Source organism: Haliotis rufescens, unplaced genomic scaffold, assembly GCF_023055435.1.
Source record: "Haliotis rufescens isolate VD_foot unplaced genomic scaffold, xgHalRufe1.0.p SCAF_22, whole genome shotgun sequence".
Classification (NCBI taxonomy): Eukaryota; Metazoa; Mollusca; class Gastropoda; order Lepetellida; family Haliotidae; genus Haliotis; species Haliotis rufescens.
The window spans coordinates 6,358,293-6,376,049 of record NW_025963913.1 but is presented as its reverse complement, the minus strand read 5'-3'; the positions used below and the strand labels follow the sequence as shown (position 1 = coordinate 6,376,049).

The 17,757-nt window shown below is 40.8% G+C and overlaps 1 protein-coding gene across 2 annotated transcripts; it reads right to left on the bottom strand.

Annotated features, from left to right (window-relative positions):
* Positions 1 to 1,765: 1,765 nt before the first annotated feature.
* LOC124118202 lies at positions 1,766 to 16,968 on the bottom strand. Of its 2 annotated transcripts, XM_046480323.2 has the most exons (11): positions 16,704 to 16,968; positions 13,709 to 13,766; positions 11,489 to 11,556; positions 11,160 to 11,260; positions 8,403 to 8,500; positions 7,558 to 7,636; positions 6,447 to 6,481; positions 5,997 to 6,242; positions 5,398 to 5,530; positions 4,839 to 5,130; positions 1,766 to 4,141 (listed from the first exon to the last, which is right to left on the bottom strand). In XM_046480323.2, exons 4-11 carry the CDS (start codon positions 11,210 to 11,212, stop codon positions 3,977 to 3,979), a joined length of 1,101 nt encoding a protein of 366 aa, XP_046336279.2. In that variant the 5' UTR covers positions 11,213 to 11,260; positions 11,489 to 11,556; positions 13,709 to 13,766; positions 16,704 to 16,968; the 3' UTR covers positions 1,766 to 3,976. The 2 variants fall into 2 exon arrangements, with proteins under 2 accessions (XP_046336279.2, XP_046336280.2); XM_046480324.2 differs by lacking the exon at positions 11,489 to 11,556.
* Positions 16,969 to 17,757: the final 789 nt, after the last annotated feature.

Sequence of the window (17,757 nt, the reverse complement as noted above, 5' to 3'; positions counted from 1 at the left end):
AAATTTTGAAAAACGACATTTCTCTAAATGGCCGAATATGGACTTTGCGAACCAAGACAAGGTACAAATTGTTATCACATTTCATATCAAGTGTATCTAATTAACCAGTAAACACGTTATGATAAGTATCTAGTTGAAAGTCAACACAAAACACTCAAGAGACGCTTTGGGACGACATTGGACCCCCATCTAAATTCCTTTAAAAAGTGATATTTTTATGATACGTAGTGACTCCAACATTTGTTTTCTTGCCCCTGAGGATGTACTTTACATGCATTTAGCGTCCAACAGTTTACATCTGAGGCTGTAAGCTAAAACCTTATGTTTGCATGCGACGAGACTCCTTGATGTGAAGGCGCTATGTGTCTTGACGACGAACGTGAAATAGTCAAAGTTTGTAGAAATGATTGATTTCATTGTTTACTGTTCACAAAGAAGCATTACAGTTACTGTGTAATTTAATTCTACATATACTCTTCAGAAATAGAAACGCAAAGCCAGATTTGTATGGGGTAGGACAATACATTTATACATGGAACCGTAAAGGTATTGAGCCAAAATGTTGTGGAGAGAACACTTGATGTTTGTACGGTTTCGTACGGTCTGGTCGGAGATTCTGCGCAGTCCGGGTATTTGGGATGCGGTTGAGGTGTCTGTGGTCGTCCTTTCACGTAGGTGGCGCAGTCGGATGTAGTGCAGTTCCATGGCCCTTTTGTTAATAAACTGGGTGCGTTTTTCCGAATCGTACGTGTTTCCCGACTGATGGTTTGCATGTCCTTGTTATGATCATTTTGATCCGGGAAATTTGTCATTGACACCATGTCACATTAAACCTCTTAATTTAAAATCTCTTGGGGCCTTACATTTTGCATTTATGGCCAAAAATATCCGTTATGCGCTTCTTCTTTTTAAGAGTATATAAACACAGAGGCAGGTGGCAGGTGCTAGTTGCAGGCGAAATCGGGATGGCGTTTATTTTTTTGTTTAACAATATTTTCCAGCTAAATGACGGCGGTCCGTAATAATCGTGCCTGGACCAGACAATCCAGTAATTGATATCATGAGCATCAATCCACACATTTGTCAAGCGACCAAGTCAGCGAGCCTGACCACCCGATCCCGTGAGTCGCCTCTTACAACAAGCACAGTCGCCTTTCACGGCAAGGATGGGTTGCTGAAGACCTATGGTCAAGGGTCTGGGATGGGGTGGCCATGTGTAAACTAGTGAACTGTATACATATGACTGTCACGGTAGTTGCTCAGCGTCTCATGTACCTCGCCCAGACTCAGTTAAGTAAGGTCATGTAGCGTAAAACTACATTCACTCACTCATCTGTGAGATGTTGCAAAGAATAATTTTCATTGTAATCCCTGTTATTTTATTTTTTTCACAGCATCTGATGAGGGGTGATAATTAAGAGTCGTAAACATTAGCAGAGACAGGTGTTCATTTGAGAAGGTTAAAACGGGTAGTTTTAGTGCGTGATAACAGTCGTCCACTGTATGGTGATCGCCGAAGTTGGACCCAAATTTCAGTAGTTTTTGCACAGCTTATGGTTTGAATATATAATATGAAATAGGTGAAACCTAAAGAGCAAGCACAGTATTCTATTATCCATTTGGTATGACGAATACTTCAGCCTAAATATATCTGTACAAATGTACCATTTTATTTCAGATGTTAAAAGCCATAGTTTTTTTCAGGTCTTTGCGGTTATAGAGGTGAAGGTCGATCTCCTATTCACACAGTTGACGCAGAAATACGTTTCCAGTCTGTAAGGCTCCATAGAGAGTTTTACTTTATTGTATGTGAATTTAGCATATTGTATACACTAACTGAAGAAAAGATCATATGACAACATTTGCTTGCATGTCGTTTAACGCCGCACTCCGCAACAATCCAGCTATTGACACATGATTGATGGCGGCCTTCAAATAAAGTATGGACGAGACAAACCAGTGATTGATGTTATAAGCAGTATCCCACGTCATTGATGCATGATGACACGCAGCCCACCTGATCAACTTAGTTGCCTCGCACAACAAGCACGGGTAGCCGGGCACACATCTAGCCTGGAACCCCCAAGGGGCCAATACAATAAGAACAATCTCACCAAGATGTTCCACTACTTAAATGACAACTTCAGAGTAATGTCATGATTGTGGATGTAGGATATGCATTAGTTTGACGAAAATGTTTACTGACACTGTTTACAATTATGGTGCATGACATAGCATTGAAAGTGTCACCGCTGACATCAAAACCTTTTGTTTCCGGAATTCATTCAATGATAGGGATTACTGCGAATAAGCAAAATGTCAGCTCCACCCTAGCTACCCGCACTGACACAAGTATATGTATGGACGAACCAAGAATGTTTTTATCATTGTGAAATGCAAATATTTAAGTATCCAAAAAAAGGTCTACAAATTCGGACAAATATTTTACAGCAGACCCAAATAGCAGAATAATAGCTGCTATTTATGTTTGGCTACTTTTGACATGTAGTCTATTAATGTCTATTGAAAACGCAAATGAAACAGTCAAAAGTACAATCCAGCAGTTATGTACAAAACTATACTAATAACTAAAATTGCATTTGTGTACATTACAATTTCTTGTTCTTGTCATCTCTAATAACATACAGAAGGAAACCACTACATTACCTGTCATGAAAAAGAAAAGAAATACACGTGTGGCCTTGTCACATGCAATTCACTTTCACAATTACTATAATGTGTTGAGAAATGTGCTGTACATCTCTTTGTAGGTTGGCGAGTATGGTGAGTCTATTACTCACGTCACAAAAGCTGCAATAAAACAACAAATTATAATTGGTGGTGTAACTTTTTCTGCCCAGTGTACAATTTATTTGGTTTTGATTTGATATAAGATATGTTACTTCGCTAATTATTAATACCTTGTTGACTTGTAAAAGAGTGTGTGGAATCTACCACACCCACATTCCATATAAGAGCTATTTACATCTGGCAAGAAATAATATAGAAAAAAGAGAAGTCTTTCATTATCTAAAAGATAAAAAAAAATCGTTATGATAATTTCACCATCTGCATAGTAATTTTACAGAAAATACCAAAAGAACAATATATGAATGTAAAAGACGTGATTATTTGACGTTCATGTTGACCAATCAGGGAATCCACTTCAGAAAGATAGTGATTTTACGGGCGCATCGAGGGTAAAACCAGAGGCTTATTCCATTCAGGACTGATTAGGAAAGCGGTTTACTTGTTTTTTGATACAGTCAAGCCGTTAATCCAATTAGCTTTATCCGAAACAAATGATGGGAATTTAGACAAATACTTTACAACGGGACTTAACTGTATATTATACATAATAGAAAACATTTTTTGAAGCTCATTGTGTTGTGTAGTCGCATATTTATAAATCTAAGCATATATATATAAAATTAAATTGATTCTAAATTCGGTTTTGCAGCATATATTCTGTATGTGAGGACTGGTCGGCTCGAAGTCAGCATACTGCGTCTGAGTGGGGTATCACAGTTAAAACACATCTGTGAAGTCTTCTATTGTTTGAGCTCTCCATTAATTTTCCACCCGTAAATATGCGGGTAAGAATAGGTCCTCACCAACCCATGCTTGCTGTAAGAGGCGACTGTGCTTGGCTTAAGAGATAACTAACGGGGTCGGGTGGTCAGGCTCGCTGACTTGGTTGATGGAAGTCATCGTATCCCAATTGCGTGGATCGATGATCATAGTGTCAATCACTGAATTGTCTTGTCCAGACTCGATTATATACAGATCGCCGTCATGTAGCTGGAATTTTGTGGAGATAGTGTTCTTGTGATCTTTGTATTAGATGAAGTTCATGCAGCATCGTACTTTAAATAGTCAGTTGCTGCACCTGTCATTCGGCATGTCAACTGTCTCCAGGACTGAACACTGCATGACCTCATCCTTGAGTGTGTTCCAGATACCTAACCTATTATCTCTATGTAGACGCCCTGGTCGCTAGACTCATGTGACAATGGCATCTGCTTAGCGAGCTCATAGTCTTCTCTGTCTTCAGCCATGGTGTTTGCGTGTTGTCCTGTTGCTGCATGTCAGGGACTGTGGGTGGTCGTTCTACAGATGACGCGTTACCGTATGTGTGAATCTGAGAAAATAATAAAAACGGTTGAATTCATGCAATCACTGAAACCATCTGAGTTTACCTCGAAATACTCTCTTGTACGGCATATGTCAGATATGCAGTTTAGATGGAAGGCTTATAGGTTAAATAGAATTACTACGTTTGACAAAATGTACACATGAAGGTCTTCAGCAACCCATGCTTGCCGTAAAAAAGACTATGCTTGACGTAAGATCGGGATCGGGTGGTCAGACTTGCTGACTTGGCTGATGCATGTCATCGTATCCCAATTGCGTGGATCAATGCTCATGATATTAATCACTGTAGTGTCTGGTCCAGACTCGATTATTTACAGACCGCCGTCATGTAGCTGCTATATTAATGAGTTCGGCGTTAAACAACAAAGAAACACACGCTCCATTATTTTTGGGGAATGGAGAGTTGATAGTGTTCTCTGCTGCTGTTGCACGTGCTCCGTCGCGAGCTGATCTTTACACTGCACGTTTGATGACTCTTTAGAATGTTTTGTCACAGTGTATTAGTGGAGATGTGTTTTAAGTAGGGGAATATCCTCATAAACAAACAAACAAAACGAATACATGTACAAGCAGCCATATAGATATACATGCATGCACCTCCCCTCACCCTTGTGCACAGCCTACCCCTGCCGTGTAATACACATACCCAAGTAACACACGTACATGGAATAACAGCAACTTACCAGCCCGAGGTATGTGTGTGAGTCAACATTCTCTTCCCCGTCCGGCTTGTCTAGGTGTGTATAGATAGAGCGTTCTTGGGGAGAAGTATTACTATATATGGCTAGTCTATGAATGACCGCCCTGTCTTGGATAACGTCATGTACAACTTCTTGAGCACTCGGGTCATGTTGTCCTGTTGACGCCAGACTTACATCCAGGACTGTAGATGTCATTGTAGTGTCTTGAGATGATAAGTTAGAGAGATATATGTGAGAACATCTCTGCCTTGATCCGTCTTGCTTGTGTGGATGTCTGTAATATAACGTTCATGTGAGGGAACATGCGTCGACACGGAGGGCACGTGGCAATATATATACGCATGGACAAAAAGATCTTTATTTATATTATCAATAATTACTAGTAATACAGTTTGATGAACCACTTTTATATTTTATAGTAGGTGCGTGCATTTTCGAATGTGGACCCACCTTGAACTTTCAATTAAGGAAGTAGAGTTTGAGAAATAATAGCGCTTTATCGAAGTATGTAAGTTGCCATACAGATACAGGTAAGTAATACCTTCTCCTGGAGTGACATGCCCGCCACAGCAGAAGGACGGCAACAGTGATGACGACACCTCCAATACAACCCCCAACCACTCCTCCCACTAAAGGCAATGACGCAGGTGAGGAGGCTTCAGGCTTGACCTTGTCTTAAACAACAGTAAGCACTGTGCTTTTGTATCAGTATAAGATTCGTGCTATACACGTCACAGAGAATGTCTAAATTTTTAAAATGACCGTCACAAATTGTGTGATTCTCTTAGTTATTTATTATCGTTTCCTGCCAAAATTACTTATTTGTTTGTTTGTTATTCGCCGCATTCAGCAATATCCGAGCTATTTGACGGCGGCCTGTAAATAATAGAGTATGGACCAGACAATCCAGTGATTGACATGAGCATCGATCTACGTAATTGGGACACGATGACATTAATTAATGATCTTAGTCAGCGAGCTTGACCACTCGAATATGTTTGGCGACGTACATAGATTAATTTATGTGTAGCTAACCTCTTTTTTTATCCACACGTTTGCAATAATCATACTATATGTGAGTAAATAAACCATTCAGACATAAATAACCTAGGTTTCTTCTGATGGTAACGGTGGGAGTACCTTGAGTTCCAGTTGTAGTAGTCGCGGTGAATATTGATGTTGCAGTAGTTGTGCCAGCTGCAGGGGTGGATCTGGTTGTACGTTCCCGTACCGTTGTACGATCACTTACAGTTGTACGGGAGGTTGTGGTTGGTCTTGTGGTTGTAGTGTTGTGTTTAGGTGTTGGACAGCAGTTTGTACAAGAGCTTGTGTCGGTGGTTGGACAGGTTGTAGTTTTACCAACGGTTTCACGGATGGATGTTGTGCCTAATACCGACTTGATACTTTAGACTTACAGTTCAATACAACACATTTCAACTTAGCTTTGTCGATTTCTAAATAAATTGAACTGACAGGGTGTTGTACAGCTACCATTTGTAGTGATCGCACAATGCTTTGAAACGATGTTTACTTATATTGCCTAAGTGGGTTTACCACAGTACCGTCAGATATGAACAACGCTGTACTCACACACAAGCGGCAAGGCAATACACTGAGCAAGACATCTGTAAAAGAAACATTTTCACAAAGTATAATTGTCTGCATAAGCATATGTCGCCACAGACTACTACATGAAGTTACCGGATGTGTGACAGCCCCAAATGTGGAATTCTCATATGCATCATGGCTAGAGTAATAGTGTGGTCGGCTTTGCTCTAATGACCAAAACAATGACCTAACATAAGGTGGGAATGGGCAACTTCAACTCAGTTGAAGTCCTCACAAGACACATATCTCTAACTGCATCATCTGTGTGTCAGAATATAACAAGATCTGGAAATAAATAGGTGGAAGTGAGAAGAAATTGGGTTTAACGTCGTTTTCAATATTATTTCACTATTATAGTGACGCGCATGCTCCTGTTTGTTTGTGTTTGTTTGTATTTGTGTTTGTGTGTGAGTGTGAGTGTGTGTGTGTGTGTGCGTGCGTGCGTGCGTGCGTGCCTGTTTGATACCATGCCGCAGTTGAAATAGCACGTGAGATATAAGCTGTATTATCATACCTCCATGTCAGAATGATGAGATCTGATTGGTCCTCGTGATCTTGATAATATACTGTGTAACCCGCCTTGTAAGGTTAAGATATATCTCAGGGGGGGGGGGGGGGGGGGGGGGGGTGTATTTTATACCACGCCACGAACAGTACAGGACGCACGTGCATTTCTGAGAGATAAATTAAATCCTTTATACTCCTCTCAAAACAAAAAGACGCACGCTTTTTTCCGAAACAATGGATGTCACGTCACATAGCGCAAGCTAACCTCAGCTTAATCGAGCAGCTGTTTTCCATGTATTTGGAATGTATTTGAATTATTCCACAACGTCATATTAAAACATGACGGTAAGATAAATTCGTTGTAGCAGGATCACTCGGGGAACATGGGATTGTATAACCCACCGTGGGACGCATAAACCCCATGTACCCCGAGGGATCCTGCTACAACTTATATTCTAGCAGCAGATGTTATCATTTTCACTTTGATTTGTTGCTGTTATCAATCGATAGTGCTATATGGCGTAGATTCTATATTTTCAGACTGAAAGGTTTACGTTAAGAAAATCTATACAAAACACGTATTTACCCAGGTCTCTGTTCCACGCTGGTGTATACCTTGAAGCAGTTCAGGTTCTCTGACGAAGAGCAGGAACACGAGACTTTGCCTGAAAGGTATGTGAATATATACGCATACAGGGTGAGAATAATACATTCTTTTGATGAAAGGACTGCCTTCGTGGCCCAATAGCATATTCCCGGAAGGCGGAAGATCGGGGGTTCGATCCCCGGCCGCGTCATACTAAAAGATGTCAAGAGATTGTACTTGTTGTTACCCTGCCTGGCGCTCTGTATTAAGGGCCTTAAACAAGGACTGGTCGGCTCGGACACAGGATACTGTGTCTGAGAGGGGTATTCATATTAAACTGCGGCATGGTATCTCAGTGGGCCAGCACTATAAAACTGGCATTAGTCCGGACTAGTTCAAGCAGACACACAGACATAGACACACACACGTACATGCACGTCACTATATAAGTGCAATAATCTTGAACGCGACGTTAAACCCCATTTCACCTCATCTCACTTTGTTATGATATGAATATTCAGAGTAAAGGTTACTTTACGAAAAAACTCGAATTTGTGAATTTAAACAAATCAATTGGAGATTAAACAGAACAAAGCATATTTATTGTCAGTATGCCTCTGTACATTCACAACGAATGTAAATCCGCCAGACACCACCCCTGTACATCACTGTGTCTGCTTCAGTCTCTTGTACCAGGGAATACACAGACAATGTGTTAAACTGCCTTTCAGTTGTTATACAGACAGAATATCTGACCTTATACAACGATGATTGTGTCTTCTTGCAACTGACGCCATGTTGACCTGGTTGGCCGTAGAGTTTGAAATACACATCTTGCAATTTACCTGTTCCATTAACATTGGAGTTCCTGGTACAAAACTGTGTCTTGTAGCACTGTCCTGTTGTATCTGGACACAACCTCATCTTCCATCCGATGAGAGCACTGTCGAAACATGCTGATAATGATAATAACCCGTTCATGAAATATGATCTACAATGAACTAAAAGTTGCATTAAATGACATTTGCAAAGATAAAGATGAAAATGAACCACGAGACACTTACACAGCAGTAAGTGTAATTCTTTACAGAGCGGAATATAATTAACTTGAAATCGCATGTCTAGGGTGAGTGAGTGAGTTGGGTTTAACGCCGCCTTTAACAATATTCCAGTTATATCGCGGCGTGTCAGCTTAATGTGGGAGGAAAGCCGGAAGTGATGCAGGTCCACTTCGGTAAAACCCACGAGCACGGGTTTGGTGCTAACCGGGATTCGAACCCACAATGTTAGGTTTCTGGACGCAACTCTGTAAAGCGAATCGCGGCGCCTTAGATGATTGGGCCACCCGTGCCCCCTCTCATGTCTGGAATGAAAATTGATAAAAGAAGAATGGTATACTTTATTTATACGCATCACAGCAGTGATAATGATTCCCGTTCTAAAATTCCACAAAGACTTATAGGTATGTATAACTGTCCAATGTTGGAACCAGGAACGTGACATATATACTATGCACAAAAGTAGGGTAAAGTAGGAATCATAAGAGATATAGTCCGATCTGCATGATATTGGCAAATGGAAATGGTATGAACACATCTGCTGGGGAGTAGGCGATCAGATGTAATGGGTTCTAATGGTTGGTGTGATGAGATAGTGGTGCACTAGGTCGTTAAAGAGGTCGGGGCCCAATGGCGTATGCATTTTGCAGCCAACATCACTAATATCGGGTAATGTAAGTTGTAAACCGATCTTGAGGGGTATATGGTGCGATGTACCCTGTGTGTGAGCCTATGTATCCCGAACTGTCAAGCAAAGCGTACATAGGCTCACATACAGGGTATATCACACCATGTGCCCCCAGGGATTGGCTGACAATAAATATATCTCACTGACATTCATTCATACAGTCCCGGAATATATGTCCAAAGTTTCATTGAGTAAAAGTCTTTCATTCAGCTCTTTTGACAGTTAGCAGACGACGCGAACGAACTTCCCTTTTCCCAATGCATGCGGAAAAACATCGGTTTATTTCAGCTCAACGATACTAATGCGAATTAACCAAGTTACCTAAGGTGTGTTCCGATTGATTTCTCAGCAGGGTACATGAGCGGGCTACATGGAAAATAAAGCTAGTATTTTCATGTAAGATGAGATCATGTTTGTTGGCCAAACATACACGAATTCTTCGAGGCATGTTTCTGATGAGTCGACCATTGTCCGCTTGACTCATGTTGTTCCATTTATCAGTCAGAGCAGCACCGAGTTCATTAGGAGTGGTTGGTAGATGTTGACGTTGACGTACGCGTTTGCCAGTGACGTCCCAGACATGTTCAACGGGAGAAAGGTCAGGACTGAGTGTTGGCCATGGCATGACATGGATATTTTGCTGTTGGTGGAATTCGTAAGAAAGCATGACATTAGCCCAACGTCGATTATCTAAGTGCTGACATTTCTTACAACACTGACGCCTCTGATTCAAATGGGGTGCAGAAAGTTGTGGGATGACACGTGGACGTCGTGCACGCAAATGCCATCTGCGCAGACGATTTCGCACCGTCTGGGCATAATATTATTCTCTTACACCAGTTGCCTGTTGAACAACTGAGTGGCAGTTTGCAAACCGATTTCTTTATGCAATCGCGCTGACTATTCTGTCCTGAACTGGATCTGTTGCCCTTTGGCATCCAGAGCGGCGTCGATCATCGACGTAATGGGTATGTTGGTATCGGGCCCATAATCTTCAGGGCCCACTTGCACAAAGCGATTTTAGTGCTACGGCTATTGTAAACCTATGTTAAAGTATGGGAGTTACGATCATCTTAGCGCTAAGATCGCTTTGTGCAAGGGGGCCCTGATGACAGATTTAGAAACATGCAGCGTTTGGGCAACAATATGCTGACGTATGCCAACCTGCAACATGCCTTTGGTACGGAAACGTTCAGCACGTTGCACACGTCGCGTGATCAATGCTGTTGGATCCTCGATGCTTAATTGTATTTAATAAAGTGTCTTTAGGCGTTTGGCTTCAAGAAAACAATATAAATCCGCTCACAACCGAGTCTGAGTGACATTGGTAATGTGCTGTCCGAGGTCACGTACTGATTGTCACAATGTTGTGTTTGGGAGCTTGATATCTTCGGAAATGTTCCTGCCACATTTATCACTTAATTTCATTGCCAGACACTGGTGTATTTTCCTAGTATTTTCACCTCAAAACAAAATATCCCCTTCTTTTTTTGCATAGTATATTTGCAATTTTGAGTGGTGGGTATTTTTCACTGAATATCATATTTGGCAAAATAATGCATTTAACACGGTGTCTTGTGTGAGTTTTAAGGTACCTTTCTGCTGGATCGCTCAACAAATTTTATGATGTTTGGTTTGCCATTTAAACTGGTACCACGTGGCTATGTAACATGGCCACAAATACAGACGACTCAACAACATTATTTTAGATACATATTGATACTTTGAAAATGTATAACGTCAGAACTACAATTACGCTGGGGAACATAATGATCAGCACACATTAATCTGGAACACGCTTTTACATTTTGTAAGACATTTGAAAATGAAGCTGTGAATCATTAAAGTAAACTTACACCTTCAACTCCCGGTTGTCCTGTTCAAGGACACCTCTTCCTTCCATGGTCATTGATCTGCACTGACCTCATACTCACTGTAGTGGAACATGGTACCTCAACTGAAACAAGTGCATCATCTAACTCATACATAAGGTTTTGCAGTAAGTGTTTCACTTATTGTACAATAAGGCAAGCCAGTCTACTAAACAGAGATTATGTATATGGTACGCATTGAAAGCTTAGCCTTAAACATACAAACCAAAATAAGCGATTCATAAATCCATTTAATCCATTATTGTCTGTGAGATGAAATGCTAACCACGGAGAAACAACAAATATTTGCTTACGGTTTTCTTTTGTCGTGAACGCAAAAGAGTTTCCCCAGTAACATGCAATTCCGCAACGGGGCTTAATTCTGAAGATAAATGTTTGAAAACATGACGGCGTAAGGAGGATAGCAACTTTCTATCACATCTGAACAGTAGCCTCAAAGTATATGCAACGATCAACGTATGCATTCCTACGTACGGAAATAATTACATTACAAATGAAGATACACACAGCTAGGAAGGGTTTTGTGACGAGTGCCATTTTAGGGGCAGCATACGCTTATCTTTTGGCGAACACATACAATTATTTGATATTGATTCATAAAGACATGTTTATGATGTAGGCGGAGTCGTACAATGAACTCTTCTTTTAGCAGGAGTCGATGTCTTATGATCATGGAAAGTGTTTTGTCGCCGGAAGTAGCCCAACCATCACTCTTTTTTTAATCCACAGAAACTCTAAAATGTCAACATACTTGTGTTCCAGAAACGTGCTACACGAACCATGTAGAACAACCAGGTGTCAAGTGACCCCACCAATTAGGCGTTTTCAGATTGCTATTAGCAACAAGAGCCAGCAAATTTAATACGAATATTAAACATAACAACACGCCAGTCATGTGATGCCTTTTCCGGTTTAGAAAAATATTATCAAATGCAGTACAACCTGTAAACCTGAGTTATATTACACCAGACAACTTTTTCCTAATGATCTTAAGATCAGTAGCTCAATTGCACACATAAATGGTGTTACAAACGAAAAGTCTCTATGAGATGATAGTGTTAATAAATACTTAAATATGTGAACAGCCTTGACATTTGGCACGACATTGACAATGAGGGTAATGATGAACCTGACCTTTGTGTGTTGAGTAGTGGTTGGGTTGCTGTTGAATTGAAACCAGCCATGCTTCAGTTTTAAGTCATATTTTACATCAGAGGTCGTCGATATTTGGAGCTATACACTTGTAGGTATGAACGGAAATTGACAAATATGAGCGTTAACATTTACGAATTGACTTCAAATAATTTGGTGTTTATGGATGTTTGATGGACGAAAAAAGTGTACACTGGTTTTAACGTTTATTACTCCATAAGTACAAAAAAGTCAATTCTTAAATATAAATGTGACAACAATATTAACTTCATTATTCAACCGCCATTCAATCATTAACACAAAAAATAAAACGAAATCAGTGACATCGTTCAGCGCACCAATATAACCTTTCCTTGTGTTGCCAAGCAACCAGGAAACGGGGTCCGTTCAGGGACATGACCTAATTTGTTTGATTTATGGAATTAGAAGCGTAAAATATTGCTTGGTTGGCCAATCAAATACCAAGGAAGCAACTGCAATCATTTGTAACTGTGGACAGTACCTGACAAACATGAGCTACACAAATGTAGCTATGAACAGTACCTTATATGAACAAACAAACAGTGGCTGCCAAATATGAGCAACAGAATTAGCTAAGAAAGGTAATTGACCAATAGGAGACACACACGTGTTTGAATGGTATTTGACGGCAAATGACTATGTTCGTTACAGTGGTCAGCGCAGTTTGTCATGATTGCTGCTGCAGTGACAACAATAAATCAGATTGTCATATACCATATAATTAATTACCTTATAAATTGTACAAGGCATATATTATTTCTAGGAATGACAAAGAATATTCGTAAAATACATATTTGAATATCACATTTCTAATCTCTCCAAGAATCTAAAATGAACAAAATTCAGTCCATTTCCAGTTTTGTGTGTTTGTTGTTCGACGCCGCACTCAGCAATATTCCAGCTATAAGACGGCGGTCTGTAAATAATCGAGTCTGTACCAGACTATCCAGTGAATGACATCATGAGCATCGATCAACGCAATTGGGATACGATGACATGCATCAACCAAGTCAGCGAGCCTGACCACCCGATACCGTTTGTCGCCTTTTTACGACAAGCATAGTCGCCTTTTACGGCAAGATTGGGCTGCTGAAGATCTATTCTACCCCGGTATCTTCACGGGTGGCTTCCAGTTAAAGGCATGTGAAGTAATGAAGCATGAAACTATCTGTATGTTCATCATGAGCCGGGACTGTTACAATTAGTTATTAACCCTCATTATAACAGTATAAGCTTAATAAAGTACTATTCTTTCCAGAACAAATGCTCCGTTGGCCTCGTTAACGCAACCAGTTCAATAAGAAACATACACGTGTATTGGGTTCACAACCTCCACTTACTCTCGTGTGGTAAATCCATTCTCCTGGGTCGCAATACAGATGACAAAGACTGAACATACTGCAAAACAGAAAGGTTTTTTTCAGGATAGTGTATGAAATTTAATACAGTTGAACCGAAGTATGTGTTTTGCTTCTAAATCCTTGAATCGTGTCGGTAGGTTTTGTATATAAATTGATGCTTGCAAACTGATAATTACGCCAATTACTGCCACATTTGCACGTAACATGAATGCTTAAAAGACATTAGTCTCCCACAGTGACATATCCTGACTCGCAACTGCATAGTTGAAGGGGCACTATTCTCCTGGATCTTGTGCACTGTCTAGTTCTAGATACTGTAGTTAATATCCTATGTCGAACTGAGGCATAGTCTGGTTGCAAAGATGTTCATAGTTAACTACTGACTTGACATTCATCATAATATTTTAGCTCACAGACAAACAAAACTGATGGACACAAGGGATGAACACAAGGGATGGACACAAGGGATGGACACAAGGGGTGGACACAAGACATGGACACAAGGGATGGACACAAGGGGTGGACACAAGGGATGGACACAAGGGATGGACAAAAGGGATGGACAAAAGGGATGGACAAAAGGGATGGACACAAGGGATGGACACAAGGGATGGACACAAGGGATGGACACAAGGGATGGACAAAAAGGATGGACACAAGGGATGGACACAAGGGATGGACACAAGGGATGGACATAAGGGATGGACACAAGGGATGGACACAAGGGACAAACACAAGGGATGGACACAAGGGATGGACACAAGGGATGGACATAAGGGATGAACACAAGGGATGGACACAAGGGATGGACATAAGGGATGGACACAAGGGATGGACACAAGGGATGGACACAAGGGACAAACACAAGGGATGGACACAAGGGATGGACATAAGGGATGGACACAAGGGATGGACACAAAAGATGGACAAACAAGGAACAAACACAAGGGATGGACACAAGGGATGGACACAAGGGATGGACACAAGGATGGACACAAGGGATGGACACAAGGGATGGACACAAGGGACAAACACAAGGGATGGACACAAGGGATGGGTCTGCCAAGTAATTCCAACCTGGTCCTCCCCAGCACCCATCATTTCTTTTTATATCAAAATAGTAACATGATCCTACGTGTGCTCGAGTTGCTAAACAAAATCAGACAATGCCAATTATATCTTCTCTGATTAAAAGAAAAAAGATATGTATCATTTCGTACCTGTAAACCTGTTTAACATGTGTACTTGGTGGCTGGTATACTGAAAGAAGCGGTATCATTACAGCATAGACTACCCTGTTAACACTGGACACATCACTGTTCTTGAAATAAACCAGGAAATGATAATAAAAAAACAGTTATTTTATTTACTTCAGTGAGAAAGACAGGGTTTTCTGAAGTTGAGAAAGGTTTCAGATATTTTCATTGCAGTGAACATAACACCTAATATTTTACTCAATGACCATAACACTTTATATTTCACTCCGGTGAACATAACACTTTTACGGAACTATTGTCATACAAGAGTTACCTCCCCGTAAATTGTCTCCCTTTATCGTAAGTGTCTGGCTCATACACAAACTGTTGACTTTCTGTTTACGTTAGTTCCACATTGACATGGCCATATAATGGCAGATGGTCATTTATGGAGTTTTTATCTCATCTTGCCCATTGTTTTGCTCTTGAAAATGTTTCGATAAAAACAGTAAATATCTCATTTAACTCGTCAAAGCGCCTTTCTGGTTACTTGATCAGCATGTATTCTTTCGCTTCCATCAGCGGTCCCGTAGATTTCAAGCATATTATTTGTTGAAGTTGATTTTGTATATAATCATGTCTTAATGTATGATTAAGAATTTCGTTACCCTAAATATTTTTTGTTACTTTTGTTTATATTTATTACGATTTTACAAACACGAAAAGTACTTTTTAACTGGCAAATACAAGGCGTGGTGAACCGTCCCTCTGCTACACAGGGATACTTTACATTACAAGGCTTCACATTTGTAATGAAATCATTTAATTGTCCTGCAGACAACTACACAGAAAGTATATCATAAATAGCTTATTCAATGTGTCTCGTGAAATTTCATGTTTTTCTCATTTCGTCACGGGGAAAAAGGAGATATTTTCACTCATGGCTACGCCACTCATGACAATATCTGCTTTCCCTCGTAACCCGATGAGAGAAACATGATATTTCCTTTGACACTTGAAATGTTCTCTATATATCATTCAATAAACAGTCTGATCATTGAAAAAACATGAGCACGAGAAGAGGAAACTCGTCATCTTTCAGTCAGATCTGTAACTGAAGACCCCTGCGCCATCAGCTCCCACATTGTTTCCCTCATGTGTGTACGTAAAGTGGGGTTAGCTGTCAATACACAGTGCTCAGGTACATACATAATGCACATGCTGACACCGCCCTTGAGAGTACTATCAAAGAAAGGTATGAGTGTTGACAAAACGTTCTCTGTGACCAGGGCCTCGTGGCGTACTGGAGTCTACTGGTATCTTGTTTCCAACCATACTGACACACTCAAGTATTGGAATTTCTAGGGGCCAATCGTTGTTAATTGTTAAAGAAGTCTAAGTTTTCTGATGTATACAATTCAGTACGTCAAAGAAACACGAGATTGCCCTCGAGACGCAAAATTTAACCTAGACAACCTGAGTTGGATTTAACGCAGCTTTGAACAGTATGTCTGTTATATAACGACGTCTCAGCTTGATGTTTAAGGAAAGCACGAAGTGGTGCAGGTCTTAGACGTTAACCACTTTGGTGAAACCCTCGAGCACGGGTATTGTGCTGACAAACCTAGAAACATAATCGGGGTGAACCGGGATTCGAACCCACCTTGATGTGACCAATAAACGCAACACTACACAGCGAGTTGCGACAGCTTGGACAACTGGGTCACCCGTGCCCCCTATAAATTGTATATTAAATTGTTACCTGTTAAATAACGTACCTGAGGTTAGATAGCCATTTAGGTCCTTAAGATCCTTCAGGCACATTGAGACTCATTACAAGGTGCCTGACTGGACTCTCCTGGGTAACAGGAGTTGATGGAGACGTCAAGGTTCAAGTCAAGTCAACGAGCTGTTGTTGGAAGAGAGAAATATGTTGTGAGAAGACCTCACCTCCGATAAACTCCAGTACCAAAGCTGTACAGTTCAGTTTATTTAACCAACACTGGGTTAAAACCGGGAAGTATATTCCTGGCTGTATATTCCGCGACAACATGTATTGTTAACCTGGCAAGGGACGTGGTGGTCTGGTAACGACGAATGGGGCTATTGATTCTATTGTGTTGGGAAGAAGGAAGTAAGCCGCTCCAACATGCAAGTCATCCTTATATGAAATGTTGAAATAAGTATACACAAAATGTAAAGTAACATAAACAACAGAATTTCCAAAAATATGAAAGACAACAATCTGCAGCAATAAATTGTGATACATTGTTCGACCTTACCAGTTGGAACATACAGGTTATTTACCTTTAGAGACACAGAACATTGTTCTTTAAAATGCTCGGTTGCGGTAAAGGATTGGTTGTGATAGGATGGTGAGGTGGGGTGAAATGGGGTTTAAGGTCGCGTCTAAGATTATTGCAGTAATAAAGCGACGCGCATGCGCGCATGCGTGTGACTGCGCGTACTTGTCCCGGCAAATGCCAGTTTCATAGTGCTAGCCCACTGAGATACCATGTCGCAGGTTAACATGAATACCCAACTCAGTACACCGAATAGGAGCCGACCAGTCCTTACTTTAGCCCCTTAAGGCCGAGCACCAGGCAGGGTAACAACAAGTACTATCTTTTAAAGTCTTTTGGTATAACGCGGACGGGAATCGAACCCACGACCTCCCGATCTTCGAGCGGACGCTCTACCACTTGACCACGGAGCCGGTCTGTGATAAGAAGACTTTATTGTTAGATTATATCCAGAACAAAAACTCACGACACATGCAATTCGTAAAGCGGTCATGGAGCCAATGGAACTAAGAATTCAAAGACTGTGTTC

Bases quoted from the DNA above. Each gene is read 5' to 3' on its own strand.
- LOC124118202 (XM_046480323.2), bottom strand. From the start codon at position 11,212: ATGACCATGGAAGGAAGAGGTGTCCTTGAACAGGACAACCGGGAGTTG. The intron at 8,501-11,159 runs GTAAGTTTACTT...ATGTTTCGACAG, and splicing joins GACAACCGGGAGTTGAAGGT to TGCTCTCATCGGATGGAAGA. The intron at 5,131-5,397 runs GTATTACTTACC...GTTATATTACAG, and splicing joins GCATGTCACTCCAGGAGAAG to ACATCCACACAAGCAAGACG.